This window comes from Leopardus geoffroyi, chromosome D2, assembly GCF_018350155.1.
Source record: "Leopardus geoffroyi isolate Oge1 chromosome D2, O.geoffroyi_Oge1_pat1.0, whole genome shotgun sequence".
NCBI classification, from domain to species: Eukaryota; Metazoa; Chordata; class Mammalia; order Carnivora; family Felidae; genus Leopardus; species Leopardus geoffroyi.
Window position 1 is genome coordinate 65,245,025 of NC_059334.1, and position 21,064 is coordinate 65,266,088.

At 39.4% G+C, this 21,064-nt stretch overlaps 1 protein-coding gene across 6 annotated transcripts in view; it reads right to left on the reverse strand.

Annotated features, from left to right (window-relative positions):
- SORCS1 (sortilin related VPS10 domain containing receptor 1) overlaps window positions 1-21,064 on the reverse strand; it is a 547,844-nt gene that overhangs the window by 181,141 nt on the left and 345,639 nt on the right. For all 6 annotated transcript variants that reach the window (XM_045438838.1, XM_045438836.1, XM_045438837.1 and 3 more), the window contains exon 6: window positions 2,111-2,175. In XM_045438838.1, coding sequence (XP_045294794.1) covers window positions 2,111-2,175 — 65 coding nt within the window. The remainder of the gene's footprint in view (window positions 1-2,110; window positions 2,176-21,064) is intronic.

Genomic DNA, 21,064 nt, shown 5'->3' on the forward strand with positions numbered 1-21,064 from the left:
TTACATCTGAAACATCCCTACTGATTAATTACAACGAATGGGTCAGGGAAGGCAGAAGGGAAGTAGATATTCCAAGCAGAGGAACCAGCGGGTCTCAGAGCCTTGTGGTGACACATAGGACATTCCAAGAACTCACAGCAAGCCCACAGGCCTGCAGACAAGGAGTGAAGACACAGGGAGACGAGCTAAGGAAATGGGCAGGTACCAGATTACACTGGAACTGTAGGTCAAGGTCAGGTGTCCTGAATCATTCTACCTGAGGGAAAGATTATTCTGGCTCTTGTGTAGTAAAAACTGGACCTTGCCATCCAAGACAACCTAATCAGTTCTAGAGCAATGGGGGGGGGGGGGTCGTGACCAGAGAAAGCCCACTGAAGAGATAGGAAGAAAGCTCTAAACTGCTGAGTTCATTCTGTGTCAGGCATAGTGCAGGGCATATTACATGTGGCAGTCCTGCCTGAATTTATAAAGGAGGAAGGTGATAGCTTGGACCCTGAACTGTGCCCCCGCTGATTCTGCCAAGGAATATATTGATTCCCCAAAGGGGAAGTGGAACCGCTGGAGATGAAAAAGCTCATGCTGTGTGCACAGTAATGAAGTAGGTGTGGTTTCTGGAGAGTCTGGAGTGCAGGGGTGACCCGCTTCTTTTAGCTGTAAGCTAGTGAAGTACAGCTACCTTCTGCTTTTGTGTTCAGACGAGCTAAGGGCAAGTGGACAGGTACAGGAGACAGTGATGATGAAGTTTGTGAATTGCGAGGGGTAGGTCTCAATACTTAGATCATCACCCTCTGGCTCTGGGCTGGGCAACCTCATTGCTCTGCAGTAACTGCGGATATCAGTTTGCCTTTTCTTCTCTCTACTTGAGACTGACTTCTTTCTTCCCCTCATCCTTTCTTACTTCACCTGTTCTTCTTCTTCTTTTCTCCTTCTTTGATCCCTTTAACCTGTGGTGCCCTATCGTAGGCCTGGTGGTACTCCTCCACTCCTTAGACCTTCTGGAGATCCTCTGGACCAAAGAAGGGAGAGGAAACTTAGCTTATTGCTGTTTAAATATATTACTTAAACCAGCTATGCCTTGGTTTCCTCGTCTGTAAAATTAGGATAATAACCTACAAGTTCTTGTGGGGATTACTTGTGATAAAATATATGCAGTGATTAGCATAGTTGCTGGTACAGGGTACGTGCTCAGTGAATGTTAGCTAGTACAAGAATTGTTATTATTTTTTAAATATTTTTTTAATTTTTATTTATTTTTGAAGGAGAGAGAGAGAGAGAGAGAGAGAGTGTGAGCGGGGGAGGGACAGAGAGAGAGGGAGACACAGAATCTGAAGCGTACTCCAGGCTCTGTGCTGTCAGCACAGAGGCTGATGTGGGGCTCAAACCCACCAACCATGAGATCACGGCCTGAGCCGAAGTTAGACACTTAACCGACTGAGCCACCCAGGTGCCCCAAGAATCATTATTATTAACTTATTTCATTTACAGATGAAGAAGCTGAGGCATAAAGAACTTAAGCAGCTTTTTCAAGTTATTTATTTTTCATAACTAGTGAGTGAACTTTTGAGTCGTTGAGATATGGGTGTGGATCCTGGACTGCAATTTTCTTTTTCGGTTTCATGTACTCAAAGCCCCAGTCTCTACACAAAGCATAGTCCCTCCTTGCAGCCGGCCTAACTGGGTTGCTAAACATTACCAATACGCCAGCAAACGAACTCGATCGATGTGTCCTTTAACCTGTTTATGATGAGGGACACACAGAATGGTTCTTTTGTCCCTGTCATTTCCAAGTGCTTTGTGACTTCCCAGACAAAACATTGAAATATTGCCTAGGTGGTATCTGATAAAATAAGGAAACTGGAAAAACAAATGAAAACAAAACAGCAGCAATAACATAATAATGACAATAACTACAAAAACTTCAGAAGTAAGATACTGGGGAACTTTCCCATAACCGGGAAAGAAAAACACCTTGATTGGATGAGAGATGCCGGAAGTGATTAAGACAATTCTGGATTATGAAGGACTTGGATTATTGCCACTGTGATTTCCCTAAAACATAGACTAGGCTCATGGTAGGTTGATAACATCATGGAGGAGTTGAATTACTTACGACCATCTATAGTTCTGGCCTCGAGATGCACAAGATCTGGTTCCTTGTTTGATCCCATCACAGACCTAAAACATGGAGAAAGAGGAAAAGGAACACCAACATGAATGACTTCATATGTGTCTTCGAGAAACTCAGCTGAGCGCACAGACTATTAACGTCCACAGGATTTAAACACCACAAGCCTTGGAATATGTCTACTATGTTTATTTATACAACCTGACAGTGAAATTCCCGCTTCAAATAAAAACTATAATGAAACCTTTATTTGACGAAGGCCAGGCTTAGCTCTGGCAAAGATGCTGTTTGTTATTAGCTCAGACTTGCAAATAAGTCCTACACATGGCATATGTGTCTTCCTGTGGGCTCAGCTAGTGACAATCTCACTGACAGTATATTAAACTTTCAAGACTTATCAGGCAGATGCCAAGTAAGCTGCTTGCTTTAGTTGGGTCATTTGAATGGTGATTTACATTGCTAAGTGATCTAATTAATTTTTTCATTTGAAATGAGCAAAACTACGTCCTACTGTCCTGTGAACTAGGAACAAACCATGTGATTGAACCGACGCAGTGGCCCATATGGCACAGAGTGACCATTCTCTGTATATTGAACCAGGGTGAGAGGAAAATGCAGATGTACCCCACTTTAGGAAGGGTGCCTGAAACCATATGTGTAAGTAAAATAAAATAAAAAGTAAAATAAAAGTCTATTTAAAGTGCCTTGGAGGCGTATATTATTTAGTGTAATCTTGCAGTGAGCAATACTAAATAGAAAATAATTATTCTGTTACCTGAGCTATAACAGATAGTCAAAAGTTGAATGAAAGAAGGAAGGAAATGAGAGGAGGGAGGGGGAAAGGGAGGGAGGATATAACAGTATGTGAGCTTTTTGAAATAAGTAAATTAATCACTGTCCTAAGGGCATTCCCAGAGTTCTTTCTTATTTGAACTCATTTTCTCAGCTCAAAGACTCTGAAGCATAGCTTAGTCTCTCTTCTTCTTAAGAAAAGGAGTCTCCTAACGGACCTATTATCACTGTCAGTAAGTTTTCTCTGATTGATACATGGTCTGAAATTCAGAGTCTATGCTCACAACATTAAACCCTGCTTTCTTCTCTCTGGAAGCAGAAATGTCCTCATAAGGGTTTTACGATTTCCCCCAAAGAGACAGGGGACACACACTTGGACGCTTCCCATCAGTGCAATCTGAATACGGGCAGTCGGTGACATCCTGACCATCATTTCAGTTAAATGCTAGAGCTCATCTAGGGACGGTGGCTCTCTACTTCCCACACTGAAGGGCTGACGGGATCCACAGGTGACCTCTTCTGACAAGGCCACAGTCCTGAGGCTGGAAAAGAAAACAACCTCCCTAAAAACCCTCCAACTAGAAATCTCAGCAGTTAACTGCTGAGTTTTTGCAAATTATTAGCAGGCAGCTGCACGCTGCTCACCTCCCACCTTGCCTGCCGCCCTGAGTTCCTTCCTTGACGTGACTAGCTCTTCTTATTCCCAGGAGAAGGCTGGCATCCCAGAAACACACTGTGAAAGCTAGCATGCAGACCTATCTGCTCGGCTAATGGTGAATGTCAACGGGAGATGAAATAATTACCCTGCATCCAGTTGCAACTTTCCATGTGCTCATAGCCCCAAATCGATAATAGCAGTTTTCATTTAAGATCTTTTATACCACATCTAAAAGGCAGGAGCTGTTGTGTCAAGTGATGGGTCCCCTCTTATCAATTCACAGAAAGAGACAGGGACAAAACAGAATCATTTGTTTCTGCAAAGTCTCCTGTGGCTAACCAGCTCCTCTTACCCTGCCTGTTTTTTTTTTTTCCCTACCTGTAGGAAAACAACTGCAACAAGAAAATAAAACTTTAAAGTCAAACTGCAATGTTTCCAACAACTTTTATTTGCTGATAGGCTCGCTCCTTTTCCTGGGAGTCTAGGAGTACCTCCAGATCTACAGTCACAGATTATAAAGAATTATTGCTGCTTTTACTTTGTGGCCCCGGTACATTCTCAAAAGCTGAAGCCAAACAAGGCTAAACGTCTGCAGACGTGCTGGTTTTAACGGTCCTGTCACTGACCAGACACCTTGCACAAGCACATCACTGCAGTTGACCACAAAGCACTGTTGCCTAGCACATTTATACATTTTACTTGTAACTGTGGGGTTTGATGCTTATTTGTGTATAGTAAGACCAATTATTGTGCTTAATAATGGTGGCAATAATAATAATGGGGGGTTGCCAGGGGTTGTGGGGGAGACAGGGATGGTAAAAGGATACAAGTTTCAGTTATAAGATGAATAAAGTTTGAGGATGTAATGTACAACATGACTACAGTCCATGACACTGTATTATATAAGTGAAATTTGTTGAGAGTGGAACTTAAATGTTCTCACAAAGAAGAAAAGAGAATAAAAGAAAGGAAAGGAAAGGAAAGGAAAGGAAAGGAAAGGAAAGGAGAAAGGAGAAAGGAGAAAGGAGAAAGGGGAAGGGGAGGAAAAGAAAGAAGGATAAATATATGAGGTGATAGATATGTTAACTCAGTGTGGAAATCCTTTTACACTGTATATGTTTCTCAAATCATCACACTGTATACTTTAAATATATTTTAATTTTATTTGTCAATTATACCTCAATAAGTCTCAAAAATAGTAACAAATCAAAAACAGCATAAACATAAAATTTAACCTAAAATATTCCCTTGATGATTTCCTTTTCAGAGTGAGATCTCAAGAATGGCTTCAAGTATCACTATCCATCATGATAGTAAGTATGACTTCTGGTATTAGGCATAATGGGTTGGACACCCTTGTTTTATGCTTCCAGATCACCCTGTACATAACCTGTCATGGTTCATAATGGTTTGCTAGATCTCTTTGTATAAATGCCTCTCTTACTTCATTGAGCTCTCACGAGGCAGGTCTTCTGTTTTCTTTATCACTGAGCTCTCTGCGTTCACTAGAGCATAGAGAAGAATGTTTCCTCAGTAAGTATATAGACAACATTTTCACACTGGTCAATATCTGCTGTAATATCTGATATACTGGATTGTTCAGTTCTGGGGCTCAAAAAGAACCTCTCTGGAAATGTGAGATAAAAATGTTTGATCCAGGATCCTTTAATTATACAAAGAGGCAATAAGCGGCTGTATCTAATAAATCTTTATATTGTATATAAAGGGGAAACTTCATGCCTTTGCATGTATGGGGGGGGGGTCTCTGTCTGGAATTCCCTCTTATTCTTCTTCTGCCTTAACTCTGTTTTTAATTAATTTTTATTTTTAAAGATTTTTAAAAATGCTTATTTATTTATTTTCAGAGAGTCAGAGAGACAGCGAGAGAGGGAGAGAGCAAGCATGAGTGGGGGAGGGGCAGAGAGAGAGAGAAAGAGAGAGAGAGAGAGGGAGAGAGAGAATCCCAAAAGAGAGAGAGAGAGAGGGAGAGAGAGAATCCCAAGCAGGCTCTGTGCCATCAGTGAACTATGAGATCATGAACTGTGAGATCCTGACCTGAGCCAAAATCAAGAGTCAGACACTTAACTAACTGAGCTACCCAGGTGCCCCTTAACTCTATTAAAAATACACACACACACACACACACACACACATTTAGTTTGAATATAATATTTCAACAGTCATATACATTGCTCAGTGCTCCTCAAGGTAAGTGTACTCTTAATCTTCTTTATCTATTTTACCCATTACCCCACCCACCTGCCTCTGGCAAACAGCAGTTTGTTCTCTGCATTTAATAGTATTTTTTGTTTGTTTCTTTTTTTGTTGCTGTTCATTTGTTTCTTAAATTCTATACATGAGTGAAATCATATGGTATTTGTCTTTCTCTGACTGACATTTAATTTAGCATAATACTCTCTAGACCCACCCATGTTGTTGCAAGTGGCAAGATTTCATTTCTTTCTTTTTTTAAGGCTGAGTAATATTCCACAGTATACATATACCACATATTTACCCATTCATCTATCAATGGACACTTGTGTTGCTGCCATATCTTGGCTATTGTAAATAATGATGCAGTAAACTTCACAACTATCAGCATGTTTAAAATAATTGAAAAAAAAACATAAGAAATAATCAAGTGTTGGCAAGGGTGTGGAAAAAGAAAAGAACCATTGTGCACTGTTGGGAGAATCCAGATTGGTGCAGCCACTATAGAAAACAGAATGAAGTTCCCACAAAAAATTAAAAATAGAATTATCATATGATCTAGTGTTCCATTACTGGGTATTTACCCTAAGGAAAAAAAAAACCACTAATTCTAAAACATATATGCACCCCAGACCTTCTTAACTCTTATAGTCTGTGCACTTTTATAGGCTCAGCAGCAGATACATGAAGTTGAAAATAGACTTTCCAGTGAAGATGCCACCTATGCTAAGTTGGTTGCCCTTCCAGAAACTTCCAGAATGATGCACATACTTTGGCATAGTATAAATTAGGCTATGCTTCAACTGGTGACTTCACTGTCTATCCTTATTAACCCACAAACTCAAACCTTTGTGTATTTCCATGCCAGGTACCATGCATGCCATGTATAGATAGTCAATAAATGTTTACTGAGAGCTTTTAGAAAAGCAGAAGTATAAACCAACATGGAAACATTTATCAATGTATGTATGTATGTATGTATGTATGTATTTATTTATTTATTTATTATTTTTTTAATGTTTCTTTTTAAGAAAGAGAGTACGAGCAGGGGACAGGCAGAGAGAGTGGGAGACACAGAATTGGAAGCAGGCTCCAGGCTCTGTGCTGTTAGTACACAGCCCAACCTGGGGCCTGAACCTGTGAACTGTGAGATCATGACCTGAGCCAAAGTCAGACGCTTAGCTGACGGAGATTCCAGATACCGCTATCAATGTACTCGTATATACGAAATTTAGCAAGTTACTTAACGTCTCTGTACTTTTACTATTTTTATTGATAAAACGAGGCTAAAATAGGTTTTCCTAGAATATATATCTTAAAGCACTTAGCAGCTTCCTTGTACATAGCAAGGGCTCTGAAATGCAGCTGAATTCTTCATTTTTTTCCCCCCTTTCTTATTTTGGGAAGTAGGTGGGGAATGTAAACATCCATCTGAAAATTAAAACTAATGTTGGTAATAAAAGTTTCTTGAGATTTCATGGGTACCCCATTAGCAAAAACTATTTATTAAAATTATTTATCATCATATATCAATAGACAAAAAAAAAAGAGTCAACAGCTCAGAGATCAACTATATGAACAAATAAAATCCATTTTTTATTTAGTGAAACATTCTAAGAATAAGGGCTAAACATTCCCTGTTCTCAAGAGCTTTAGAGCTAAAGAGGAGAGAGTCACCCCATGTAACAAGAATCCTGATACTCAGGGTCCTAGCTAAGGACATAAGAGGAGTGACCTTTTACTTGCAGATGGGAACCTGTGGGAGAAGGAAGGTCCGAGAACTCTGTAGAGTAAATGAATTAAATCTTCAAGGATATGCAGTAATATGATCAATGGACAGAAGAGGTGGAAGAACATTCTTTTCAGAGATAATAGCAGATAAAAAGGCCCAGGGTCAGAGAGAATGGCCCATACAGGCATCTACTAGCAAGTAAACAGATCCGTTTGCAGAGTAGAGAAGTAGGAAGTAAAATCAAAAGTTAGCCAGGGGTCCATTCATGAAGCACCCTGTGCTTTTTAGTCGATCCTAAAAGCCATGGAATGCCAATGAAGTGAGTTAAGTGGGCAAGGCTGTAAATAGCTAAAAAGAAGAACTTCCATCCCAGTCTATCTATGTGTGGGTCTCCCCGTGCAGGCAAAGTATAAGGTGAAGGCCCTCAGGCCATGCTAGATCCAGCTCTGTGGTTGAAAACAAGACAAAGCCAGCCTCTCACACCTATGCTTCTAGTATCTTAAAGTGGTGTTCACATGCAGAAATCATTTTTGAATAAAAATCTAAGGGTAACTAAAGCCAAGAATGCAAATAAAACAATCAGTCCCTGATATAGTGCAACGTCAGCCTTCTGAAATGCAATCAGCCAAATGCAGCCTTTGCAGACATTTTCTACAGAGAAACTCAGAAATGTCACTAGTTTATCACTCGCTTGGCATTTTGTCTGAGTTTATACCAGTTTAATATAGTGCTCAATAAATGCTGCAGAGCCACAAAATGTCCTGATATGGGTAACCGCAGAGCAAGTATTAAAAAATAAACACCATGATGGGATAGCACCTATTTATTCAGATTTAGAATTGCAGTTAATGGCATAAGGAGGAAGGAATAGGGATCTGCAGAGTAACAGAGGCTGGAGAGTTGGAAACCCCTGCCTTCTTTTTGTTTTGCAAGAGCATTCATGTTCCCACAGGCTCTCTCCATCAACAGAGCCCATAGAAGCAAGTGATTCTACCTGCTCCAGGGAGAAGAAACAAATTGCTGGCAGGTATTAGTGGCTGGATCCCCTGACTTCCTCTTCTGTAGCCAAGGGTTCCCTCTTCTGCTACCCTCACAGCTTGCTCTCAAGACAAAGGTCATCAGGAGAGTCCTGGCTAATGCGATAACTTTTATTCTAGAACAAAGCAGCTTATCCTGAGGTCTCATCTCCTGCCCCTCTGGAGAAAATGGGCTAGGAAAAAGTAAATAAAAAGCATCCTAAACGTGTCATTTTAGCCTCTCTCTGAATCCTAAGAAACATGCTTGCTTGCTTTCTTCTGTCCTCCACACTGTCACACTCATTTCCCAAAACCAAATATAGTTGCTACAAATAACAAATAGAAAGACAGACAAAAATAAGTGCTTAGTTTTTAAAATGCATAATGGCTACTGTGAATCAACATGGCCAACATCCTTAGCCCCATCAAATTCTGCATTTTGCCATCCTTACTCCCCCCACCTGGAAGCCCAACCATTGAGTTATGTGATATCTGCAACAAATGTGTGTGTGTGCATGTGCTTGTGTATGTGTTTACAGAAGCCAAGTGAGGAATGGAGAGGGTATCTGACTCAGTTAAGAGATACATAAAGCTCAGGAAGGCAGTAGGGGGATGAGGATGTTTGTTAAACTAAGTGCATGGTAGAAACAAAGACGAACACAGAAAGCAATACTGAGCAACTAGCACTACGTCTCTCTAGACATTGAAACAACCAGATCTAAATTGGTCAGGAAAATCCATCTTGCCACAATGCTCCCCCTCCCTCTACTTTCCCTTTCTCTCATTTAATGGCATTGCTTCTAAAACCATTGATTAATTTCCCACTTTCTCACTTCCCATTGTTTGGGCCCCTCTCCTTACCTTTGTTGTTTCCTGAATACAGATGAAGGGGTCTAGAGAGGCACCAGGGAAGATGACTACATGGTCAGTGGGGTCCCCAAACAGAAGTCAGTGAGCCAATGAGATACAGAGAAGTATATTTTAAATGATCCAACAGTCTGGGATTGAGGTAAAGGAGTGGCTCAAAATATTTCTTTAATAAAGTTTATTTTTATCTTTTTATTGGTTTTAATTTTTTTAATGTTTATTTTTGAGAGAGAGAGTGAGCAGAGGAGGGGCAGAGAAAGAAGGAGACACAGAATTGGACGCAGGTTCCAGACTCCGGGCTGTCAGCACAGAGCCCGACGCGGGGCTGGAACTCACAAACTGTGAGATCATGACCTGAGCTGAAGTCGAACGCTTAACCGACTGACCCACCCAGCCCCCCCCCTTCTTCCCCCCCTTTTTTAAATCTTTTTAAACTGTAGTGCTATCATACTCTATGCACTTTTAGCAACTTGTAAATTTTACTCTAATACATCTTAGAGACTGTTCCATGCCACATCATAAAATTAATGATATAGATCTCTACTTTATTGCAATTTATTAAATGAAAATACCCAATTTGTCTACCTATTGTCTATTGATTGACCTGAAACAGAAATGTATAATAAAGGAAAAAAAAACCACTGGAAATACACAGACAAAATTTATCACAGTAGTCATCTCTGAGAGAGGTTTTAGAATTGGGGGTGACAGTCAAAGAGATCATTGTTCCTATCAGTAGTTTAATTTTTACAAGGAATATGTATTTATGCACTATTCTTATAATTAATAATAATAAACCTGTACTATTATTAACAGTAAGAATGTTTATTCAGTCTGGAAAACAAAGTCTATGAGGAAACATAATTGATGTGTGCCAGTCACAAAGGGATTGAGAGAAGCAATGAGTGAGGTTAGCACGCAGAGGAGACCTGGAATTTTCTTGAACCCCAGAGCACTTGCACTTCTGCCACCAACTTACTAAGAGTGCTTGGAAGGTAATGCCATGGAAGAGCAGTGGCAGGACGCACCACTAAAGACACAAGGGTGCGTGTGTGTGTGTGTGTGTGTGTGTGTGTGTGTGTTGGTCTTAAATTCTAAGTGAGAGGAGGAAGGTGTGAATGTCCAGCTTGAGACTAGAGGGGCCATATTAAGAGAAGACAAGGAGAGGACAGAACTTCACCACTTCCCCTTTCTTTCCGTTTCTTTTAAGGGCAAAGGACTTTAGAGAGAAGAACAATTAAGTGTAAAGGAAGTGAAACCTGAGCATTTTGTTGCTGGACACAATTTGGCTCAGAGAAATTACATTCTAGAAGAGAAGTCCAACAATAGCAAACTTCACAGTTTTTGTTTGAACATACCAAGGAAGGAAAACAAAAATGAGCACATGCCAATATACAATGATTTGTTAGTTGTAAGATGAGGAAATGCACTAAGATGCTTACACTTTAACTCTAGAAAATATACACAAAATAGAAAGTAAAACAGGAGCAAAATACCCAGGAAATGCAGTATCTTCTCCCTACATCTGAGTGAATCATCTTTTACATCTCTGGGGTGCTGCTGCGAGGAAATCACCATGGAGACTATTGGTCTAGATTAAGGATTCCTGGATTATCCTTAGTATTTAAACCTCGGAGGGGCAGACAGGTGATTCTCAATTAAGTTTTTCAATGAATGAATGAATGAATGAGTGAATTCAACAAATATTTACTGGATATGGGACCATGTGCCAGAGGAAGTTCTAATGTGTTAAGGGTTTAGTAGTGAAATTAAACAGGATAATCACTGCACTTCACGATGTTCCATTTCAATGCAGAAGGCAGGGAAGCTATAAATAAACATAAATATCTATCAGGTGGTGATAACAACCTTTCTGGAGAGTTGTGTAGGAAAAATATATACAAACTATACGAAGCTCTAACTACATCAAAAACACCACTGTTATATGGTGTTGATCAATGGCTGGTGTCCATCTGTTAAGCGCAGAATCGATACCACACAGGACTTGCAAGGCTGTGCCCTTGTTGGCTTCCTGCTCATCAACTGTCAACAACTCGGATGAGAATACCTATTGTGTGTCTACAAAATTCACACATGACACAAACTGAGGAAAAATAATGATGAGATAAGAGAAAGGCAGTGGCAGCTCTGAACGCAATTTACTTGCCTGAGGGCATAGAGTTAATAAATGACACAATCAGATAGGAACTTAGGATTTCTAATTTTTCTACAGTTCTATGTATCATCTGTAAAAAAGAATGTTAGCAACAAGATTTCATTAAAAAAAACTGTTCTGAAGAGTTAAAGAAAGAGTAGGTGAAGCTATCAGTCTCGTCAACAGTATAAATTAAGGGATCGTCTTGAGATGAAAAGTCTGTTACAGGTTAACTAATTCAAACACCATATGTCACAATTGAGGACACCAAGGCTTCAAGAGAGCAAATACCTTGTCCAAGGCCACATCACTCAGACAGTGTCAAGATTGAAACTACTAACCCAGGTTCTTAACTTACTCCAATGGCCCTTCTCATGAAAAACAATTCGTTTTCTTTTTACTCCTTAGTATCTCAGCAAAGATAGTATTAACATAAAAGATAATGTATGTGTCTTACACCAAAAAGGTAAGGAGAGATGATGGGAAAACTTCAGACAATGTGACATCCTGCGAGGGTTATGCACTGCTATGGCTTGACTGTTTGTGTCCCCCTCACCCCAAATTTATGTTGAAGCCTAACTTCCAGGAGATGGTATTAGGATGTGAGGCCTTGGGTAGGTGATATGTGCCCATATAACAGAGACCAGAGAGGGCCCCCTTGCTCATTCTACCATATGAGAACACAGCAAGGAGGTAACCAACCACCTGTAACCCACTCACAAGGGCCTTCATCAGATGCCCATATCACTGGCATCCTGATCTCAGACTCCCAGCCCCCAGAACTGTGAGAGAGCAACTGCTGTTGTTTATAAGCTATCCAGTCTGTGGCATTTTGTTATAGCAACACCCAACGGACTAAAACATGTTTAATGGGCATTAGGGTAGTGTGGACCTAGGCATATTTGTGTGGGTTCCATATCCTAGAATCTGAAACTAGCCTGGAAATTAAGTCTAGCTTACATCCTCAAATATCAGGGCCCCTATGTGGCTTCTCTGCAGTTACTTGAAAAATGACAATAAGTTCTGATCCTTCTGAGAAATATAATGTTAGTTTCTACACTGGACCAGTAGGTCCCCGGCCCCTGCCTAAGGCTGGTTTAACCATTCTCATAGCTCTGCTTTACTTTTTGAACCTATTATGAAACAAAAACACTGCTGGATATTGACACTGCAGAAAAAGTACCCCAGAAGGCTATAGCTCACAAGTCCCTCAGTGGAGAAGGGAAAGTAACCCAGTCAGTAAAGCATGGAGGGAAGCAAGGACAGAATCCAGTTACACACAGGAAGAAATCAGATTCATCACAGCAGGGGCACACATTCCTGGGGTGTCACAAGGCAGCTACTCTCTCCAGTACTCTGCTTATTTACAAAGAATTTCTGGAGTTCTGATTACAAGGTGTCCAGGGATTTGGAACTGGGCAAACACAGCAATGATACCCCGTGAAAATACTTTGAAGGCCAGTGCCAATGTGCCTTTGAACTCGTATTAACTGCCTGGCCGAGGAAACGAAAGTGATGATGGAAAGCATCAAACATACATTTTGATTTTTTTAAATTAATAATCCACTCTGGGTGAAAATTCTAAAGTTAGAGTCAAAAACATCTCAGTGTGACAGAAAGAAAAGAGAGGAAGCAGGGAGAAGTTAAAATAGAGGGGAGGGAGAGGAACAGAAAGGAGAAGCCATGAAAGAGGAGGGGGGATGAGCAGGCAAGGAGCAAAAGAGGCCTGGATGGAAGGGTGAAGACTTGATAAGGAGGAAGAAAGGGGCAGGCAAGGAGAGCTTCTGTCCAGTGGCTTCTCTGCAGGTCACCAAGCCTTCCTGTTGTTTGTCTCCAGCCACCACCAGCACCCACCCTGAATTCCTCCAGCTGGAAATTATCCTTGAATGCTCTATTATTATTGTAATTGGTATAATTTATTTAAATAACACTGCTTTTAGAAATCTAATGGCAAAAATAATATGCGTTCACTTAAAATGTAATGGAAAGCAGACCAAGGTATACAAAGGAAAATAAAACATTCACACAGTGCGTTCATCTGGAAACAACCAACTTTAACATTTTGTTGTTGATCTTTTAGGGTACTTTTTCTCTGCTTCTGTAGGCATTCCTTTTTAGAAAAAAAAAAAAACAACTTTTGCATAACATAATACTGGAACATAGCATAACATACCATAATATTGGAATGTACTATTTTGCCAGCTGCACCAGTATTCTGTAATTTACTTAACTGATAGGCTGACTACAGAGTATTGGTAGTGTCCATACGTAATACTGTGATGATTATCTTTGTAGGTAAATATTGGTCTGTCTTTCTAAACTCTTGATTTTTTAATAGGCAGAATTGTTCAAGGAGGGAATTTCACTAACTCAAAGAGAATGAGCATTTGTTTAAGACTCCTGCTACACATTGGGGCACCTGGGTGGCTCAGTCGGTTGAGTGTCCGACTTCAGCTCAGGTCATGATCTCGCGGTCTGTGAGTTCGAGCCCCGCGTTGGGCTCTGTGCTGACAGCTCAGAGCCTGGAGCCTGTTTCAGATTCTGTGTCTCCCTCTCTCTCTGCCCCTCTCCCGCTCATGCTCTGTCTCTCTCTTTGTCAAAATAAATAAAAACATTAAAAAAAAGACTCCTGTTACACTGTCCAATTGTCCTCCGGAAAGTTTATATAAATTATGCTCCTAAGAACAGCATACGCAGTGTCCATTCCCCAAGGCCTCACCAAGGCTAAGTATTATCTTCTTAAAAAAATCTATCCCTGTGATAGTTTAATAAATTGTATATCTTGTTTGTTTTGTTGTTTTTATTTCTGATTTGTGAGACTCAACATTTTCATTTTGTCTTTTATTTTTCTTTATAGATTGCCTATCATGTTCATGGGCCTCATATCCATAGAGATGATTTTATTCAAGTTTTCATTTGTAAAATGGATTAAATTGTTTAGGATGTTTACCCATTTATTGTACTTTCTTTTTCATATATTTTTTAACAGGTTAAGTTTGGAACCTGGATTGTTTCTTTTGGTAATTAATTTTTTTTTGAGTAATCTCTGTATCCAATGTGGGGCTCAAACTCACAATCCTGAGATTATGAGTCACATGCTCTACAGACTGAGCCAACCAGGTACCTTTGCTTTGGTAATTAAAATCACTATTGAACAACAAAGGTCAGTACTCTTTTATAGAAGTTTGGGTTTTGGTGTGAAGCAGAAAATCTTGCTTTTTCTTTGATGAAGACAAAGAAGATGGGGAAAGGAAGAAGTGTGTGTGTGTGTGTGTGTGTGTGTATGTGTGTGTGTGTGTGTGTGTGTGTGTGTGTGTGTGTTGATGATGATGAGTACCTCCAAGTCACCCTCCTGATGATGAAGATGTTGTGAGATGCCCAACTGAACAAACTGGGGGAAGCCCAGAACCGTGGAGGGGAATCCCCTCCTCCAGGACCAATAAAAGAGTTGTGTCACTAGGAAAATCCATTTCCTTCTGAGATCTTCATCCCAGGTCAGACCCTAAAATATTCCTTTAAAAATGATTTTACTAGACAGAGTGATCTTGCCTTTAATTAGCAAGTGGCACTTTAATGGCATATTAGTGTCTAATGGGATTGTGTTCCGACTAGCCCAGAACAAGGGCACAGAGATATCTAAAGAAACAACAACACCAATAAGATGGGCTTATTCACCATCTTTTCTGGTCACTAACCAATGGTATAAATAGATAAATGATCAAGATGGGACAATTATTCCTTATAGGGGAATTCTAATTAATACTGATAATAAGAAATGATCGAAGTAGGAAATTACCATCAGAATACCACAGAAATAACTGTTACAGGCAAGATCCACTGAGGAATACTAGAATTAGTGGGCAAAATGCATAGCCTCAAAGAATCTTTCCCAAAATATTTATTAATTATTTTGGTGTTTTTAACATATGTTCACAAAATTTTTGATACTCTTCTTGCCAAGAGTTGGAGCTTAATTCTCTTTCCCTTGAGAATGCACTGGATTTAGTAACTTGCTTTTAACAAATAGAGTATGGAACAGGAAAAACAGTAATTCTGCAATGGAAAAACCTGGCAAACCCTACCTTAAGTGATCAAGGTTAACATCAATGGTAATAAGACACATTGATATACTATACTGTTTGATATGATGCCATGAGAAGAGGACATCATTTCAGTGATACTCTTCCAAAAAATCTATAACCCTGTAATCATGAGAAAATATCAGACCAACCTGATTTCAGGTACACTCTAAAAAATATCTGACTAGCACTCTTCAAAACTGCCTAGGTCATCAAAGACCAGGAAAGTCTGAGGACCTGCCACAGATTGAAAGAGACTAAAAGATACGACAAATAAGTGCCATGTGGGATTTTGGGAAAAAAGGACAGTTTTTTATGTAAAAATTTTGGGGGAATCCAAACCAAATCTCCAGTTAAGTTGACAGCCTTTTACCAATGTTAATTTCTTCGTTGTAAATACTGCTCCATGGTTATAAAACATGTTAACTTAAGAGAAGCTGATTGAAGATGATATGGGAACTCTCCATTCTATCTTTGCAATTCTTTAATGCTAAAATTACTTTGAAATAAAAAGTTAGGGGGTAAACTATACCCAAATCTCCCAAGGATGTACTCACTTAGAAGAAAACTACTATAAATAGGAAAGTGATCTGCCCTTTCTAAATCATTGGCGTCACATGGAATGGATGGGTCAGGTCATTCTATCACCTAAAGTGGGTAAACTATTGTAGCATTCCAACTAGTGTAAAGTTATGATTCATAGATTTCAATAATCACAAAAAATAAAGTTATACTATTAAAAAAATGATATGATTGGAAAAGTGGCTCTTATTACTGAGATGTTCTTACTCTTCCTTTATTTAGAAGTAGAAATGCATGTGGACAGCCAGAGTTTTTTCTGATTCTAGAGCTGCCCTGATTACTGTGGGAGGAGTCTGACTGCAGCTGAAAACATAAATCTGTTGGCCCAGGAACTGTTGAAGTGTGAGGGTGGATGTGAAGCTCCGGCTGATGTGCCTGTACACTATGCCTGCTTTGGGTTCCTCTCTCTTAGGCACCTTGCCTTCCTTGGCTTCCGAATACAGGAAGGCTAACTGCCCATAGGAGGCACATTCTGGAAGAGCTAGTTTGTTCTCTGGGTTAGTGATGCAGAAGCTCTCCCAGGCACATAAATATTCTAACAAGTTTCATCTTGTCACAATAGAGTCATAAAATTGCTCTGTTCAGCACATGATAATGGCTTTGTAATTCAATTATTGGTAGAATTTGTCTTCTGGTATTTATCTACCTTAAACTTCAGGCACTCATGGAAAACGCTTTACCATAAATTTCATAAATGCTGCAGCAGGTTCTGTCCTCCACCCCAGGGCACATCTTGCCATGCCTGTGAAAACCTTGACAGCTTTCTCTAAATTATGGAATTGCTTTGTTTAGAGAGGTTGATGTTTTAAGTGCGAGAGCCAAACGATAAAAAACAGTGGGACAGGTCCATTTCCTCTGGTTATTCTCTGTAGAGAAAGAGAGATCCTGACAGACAGAAAAAGTTCATTCTCAATCCAAAACGCTGTTTTTTAGCCATTTATCTAGAATTGTGTGAAAGGGATTCCTTCAATTCATAGGAGGTCATATGTGATAGCTTCAAAGTTCTCGAAGAATCCCGGTAACATTCTGAATACATTCATAAACACATCAGGGCTGGTCATCTACACGGACTCCCTGGTCAAAGAGTTGGTTTAAGGATCTTCTTCTGTCCACTCTGCCTTTCTTTCCTACCATGTCAAACAAGCCAGTTCATAGATCTTCTCTACCATTCTGTTTAGGATTTACCATCCCACATCTTATTAGTTACCTATTAAGACAACATTATCTAACCTTCGATTTGAAAAGTAGGTATCTGTGGCTGCCTGATCCCCATATTCATTCTTTAATTTTCACATATTTGATAAATACTTATTGAGCATCTACTTTATCAATTCCAAAATGCTCACTTTTTAAAAAAAATTTTAACATCTCTTAAATTCATTGGTATCTTATAATCATTGAAATGATAATGTTTAGGGGCACCTGGGTGGCTCAGTCAGTTAAGTGTCTGACTTCCACTCAGGTCGTGATCTCGTGGTTCGTGGGTTTGAGCCCTACATCAGACTCTGCTGACAGCTCAGAGCCTGGAGCCTACTTCAGATTCTGTGTCCCCCACTCTCTCTGCTCTGAGAAATAATAAACCCCCCTCTGAGAAATAAATAAACATTAAAAAAATAAATGATAATGTTTAACTGGCATGTTTTTTTTGACAATACATAAAATAAAGGTATCATCATTCAATGGGATTTTAGAGTTGATGAGATATGGTATGCTCCAGGCAGTGTTCCAGGCATTTCATTCTATTAGCTCTTTGGTCAATTTCTTCTCATCTTTGGCCTATCAATAGACAAGTCCCTTTCCTTAAAAACCATTCCCCAGGAACACCCTCCATCATAACTTAATATGAATATATATTTGTGTGTGTCCTTTATTTTTTCCTTCTCCTCTTCCCATTTCTCAATGTTTTAACATGAGATAATAGTGGCTGACCTTACTTCTTGGTATTTTGGTTACAGAATACAAAAAGGAGAAGCATGACTCAGTTAAAAGAGGAATATTACCCAAAAACAATGTGGAATATACAATTTTTTCTAATCTTTTTGGGGAGGCATTTATCATGTTTTATGTTATATGGGGGACAATCACATCACTGTCAGGTGAAGCATAATTATGTTTTTGTTTTTACTTGGAGATTATATATGGTTTTACAAATGTGCCAGGTACCAAGTTCTCAAGGGGTAGACTGTGGTGATTTTGTATTGGATTGACTTGCCCAATCTACAACCATATTTTCCACAGTCTCTGTAATTTCAGATTAGAACTGACCAAAAGGAAGTACATATGAGATGCAGAAGACAGCAGGGAAGCAGTAGCCATTTCACTCTGAAGGTCGTTTTGGTTCAAGGTGCCAACAGACAGCAAAAAATTGCTGGCAAGTTATGGTCTGGTCTGTCCTTGCCCTTCCCTTCCCAAGTTCTATGTCTGGCTATTCTTCTAGATTGCCAACCTTGTGCCCTCAGGCCCCAAGCCAGATGCTGGTTTTCAACTCCCAGAGGGGGTCATGCTACAGTCCCAACTCAGCAGCTGCAAACTCCTCCAGGACAGGAACTGTGTTTCCTCTAAGTTCACGGCCAGGAGTTAGATCTAAAAATTACTCACTCAATTGATATAAATTAAATGAACCGAGTAACAAGGGTTTCTAAGTAATTGAGAAGCTATAAAATTAAACACTAAACTGATTTTCTATCCATTGTTCCTGATTCTGGGGCAACAGGAAAGTAAAATACATGTCTGCATTAAAAATTCCCACTGAATTCACAAATCAATCAACGCGATACCCCACATTAATAAAATAAAGGATAGGAACCTTATGATTCTGTCAACGGAGGGAGAAAAAGCATTTGACAAAATACAGCATGCATTCTTGATAAACATCCTCAACAAAGCAGGTATAGATGGAACATACTTCAACATCATAAAGGCCATATATGAAAGACCCACAGCTAATATCATCCTCAATGAGGAAAAACTGAGAGCCTTTCCCCTATGATCAGGAACAAGAAAAAGATGTCCACTCTCACCATTATTAACATGGTCCTGGAAGTCTTAGCCTCAGCAGTTAGACAGCAAATAAATAAAAGGCATCCAAATCGGCAAGGAAGAAGTCAAACTTTCACTAGTTGCAGATAACATGATACTCTACACAGAAAACCCAAAAGACTTCACCAAAATTGTCAGAAAAATACATGAATTCACTAAAGTCACAGGACATTAAATTAACGTGCAGAAATCTGTTGGATTTCTATACACCAATAGCGAAGCAGCAGAAAAAGAAATCAAGGAATCAATCCCATTTGCAATTGCACCCAAAACAATAAGATGCCTAGGAATAAACCTAACTAAAGAGGTAAAAGACCTGTACTTGAAAACTATAGAACACTTATGAAAGAAATTGAAGAGGACACAAAGAAATGAAAAAGTATTCCATGCTCACGGATTACAAGAACAAACATTGTTAAAATGTCTATACTACCCAAAACAATCTACATGTTTAATGCAATCCTTGCTAAACTACCACCAGCATTTTTTGCAGAGCTAGAACAAAAAAATCCTAAAATTTGTATGGAATCACAAAAGACCCCAAATAGCCAAAGCAATCCTGAAAAATAAAAACCAAAATGGAGCTATCACAATTCTGGATTTCAAGCTATACTATAAAGCTGTAGTCATCAAGACAGTATAGTGCTGGCACAAAAACAGACACATAGATCAATGGGACAGAAGAGAAAACCTAGAAATGGACCCACAACTCTATAATCAAGTCACCTTTGACAAAGCAGAAAAGAATATCCAATGGAAAAAAGACAGTTTCTTCAACAAATGGTAATGGGAAAAACTGGATGGCAACAAGTGGAAGAACAACACCATACACAAAAATAAATTCAAAATGGATGAAAGACCTAAATGTGAGACAGGAAACATCAAAATCCTAGAGGAGAACACAGGCAACAACCTCTTTGACATCAACCTGATCAACTTATTACTAGATACATCACTGAAGACAAGAGAAACAAAAACAAACATGAAAGATTGGGACTTCATCAAAATAAAAAGCTTCTGCATAGCTAAGGAAACAATAAACAAACCTAAAAGGCAGCCTATAGAATGGGAGAAGATATTTGCAAATGACATATTGAATTAAAGGTTAGAATACAAAATCTATAAAGAACTTACAAACTCAACACTCAAAAAAAGAAATAATCCAGTGACGAAATGGACAGAGGACATGAATAGACACTTTTCCAAAGAAGACATCCAGATGGTTAACAGACACATGAAGGTATGCTCAACACAACTCATCATCAAGGAAATACAAACCAAAACCATGATGAGATACCACCTCACACAAGTAAGAAGGCTAAAATTAACAACACAAGAAACAATAGGTGTTGGCAAGGACGTGGAGAAAGGGGAACCCTCTTGCAGTGTAGATGGGAATGCAAACTGGTGCAGCCACTCTGGAGAATAGTATGGAGGTTCCTCAAAAAGCTAAAAATAGAACTACCCTATGATCCAGCAATTGCAGTCTTAGGTATTTACTCAAAGGATAAAAAAATATAGATTCAAAGGGGTACATGCATGCCAATGTTTATAGAAGCATTATCAACAATAGCCAAAGTATGGAGACAGCCTAAATGCCCATCAACTGATGAATGGATAAAGAAGATGTGATGTGTATGTGTATATACACACACACACACACACACACACACACACACACACACACACACACTGGAATATTACTCAGTCATCCAAAGAATGAAATCTTGCCATTTGCAATGACATGGATGAAGCTAGAATGTATTATGCTAAGCTAAAGAAGTCAATCAGAGAAAGACACATATCAT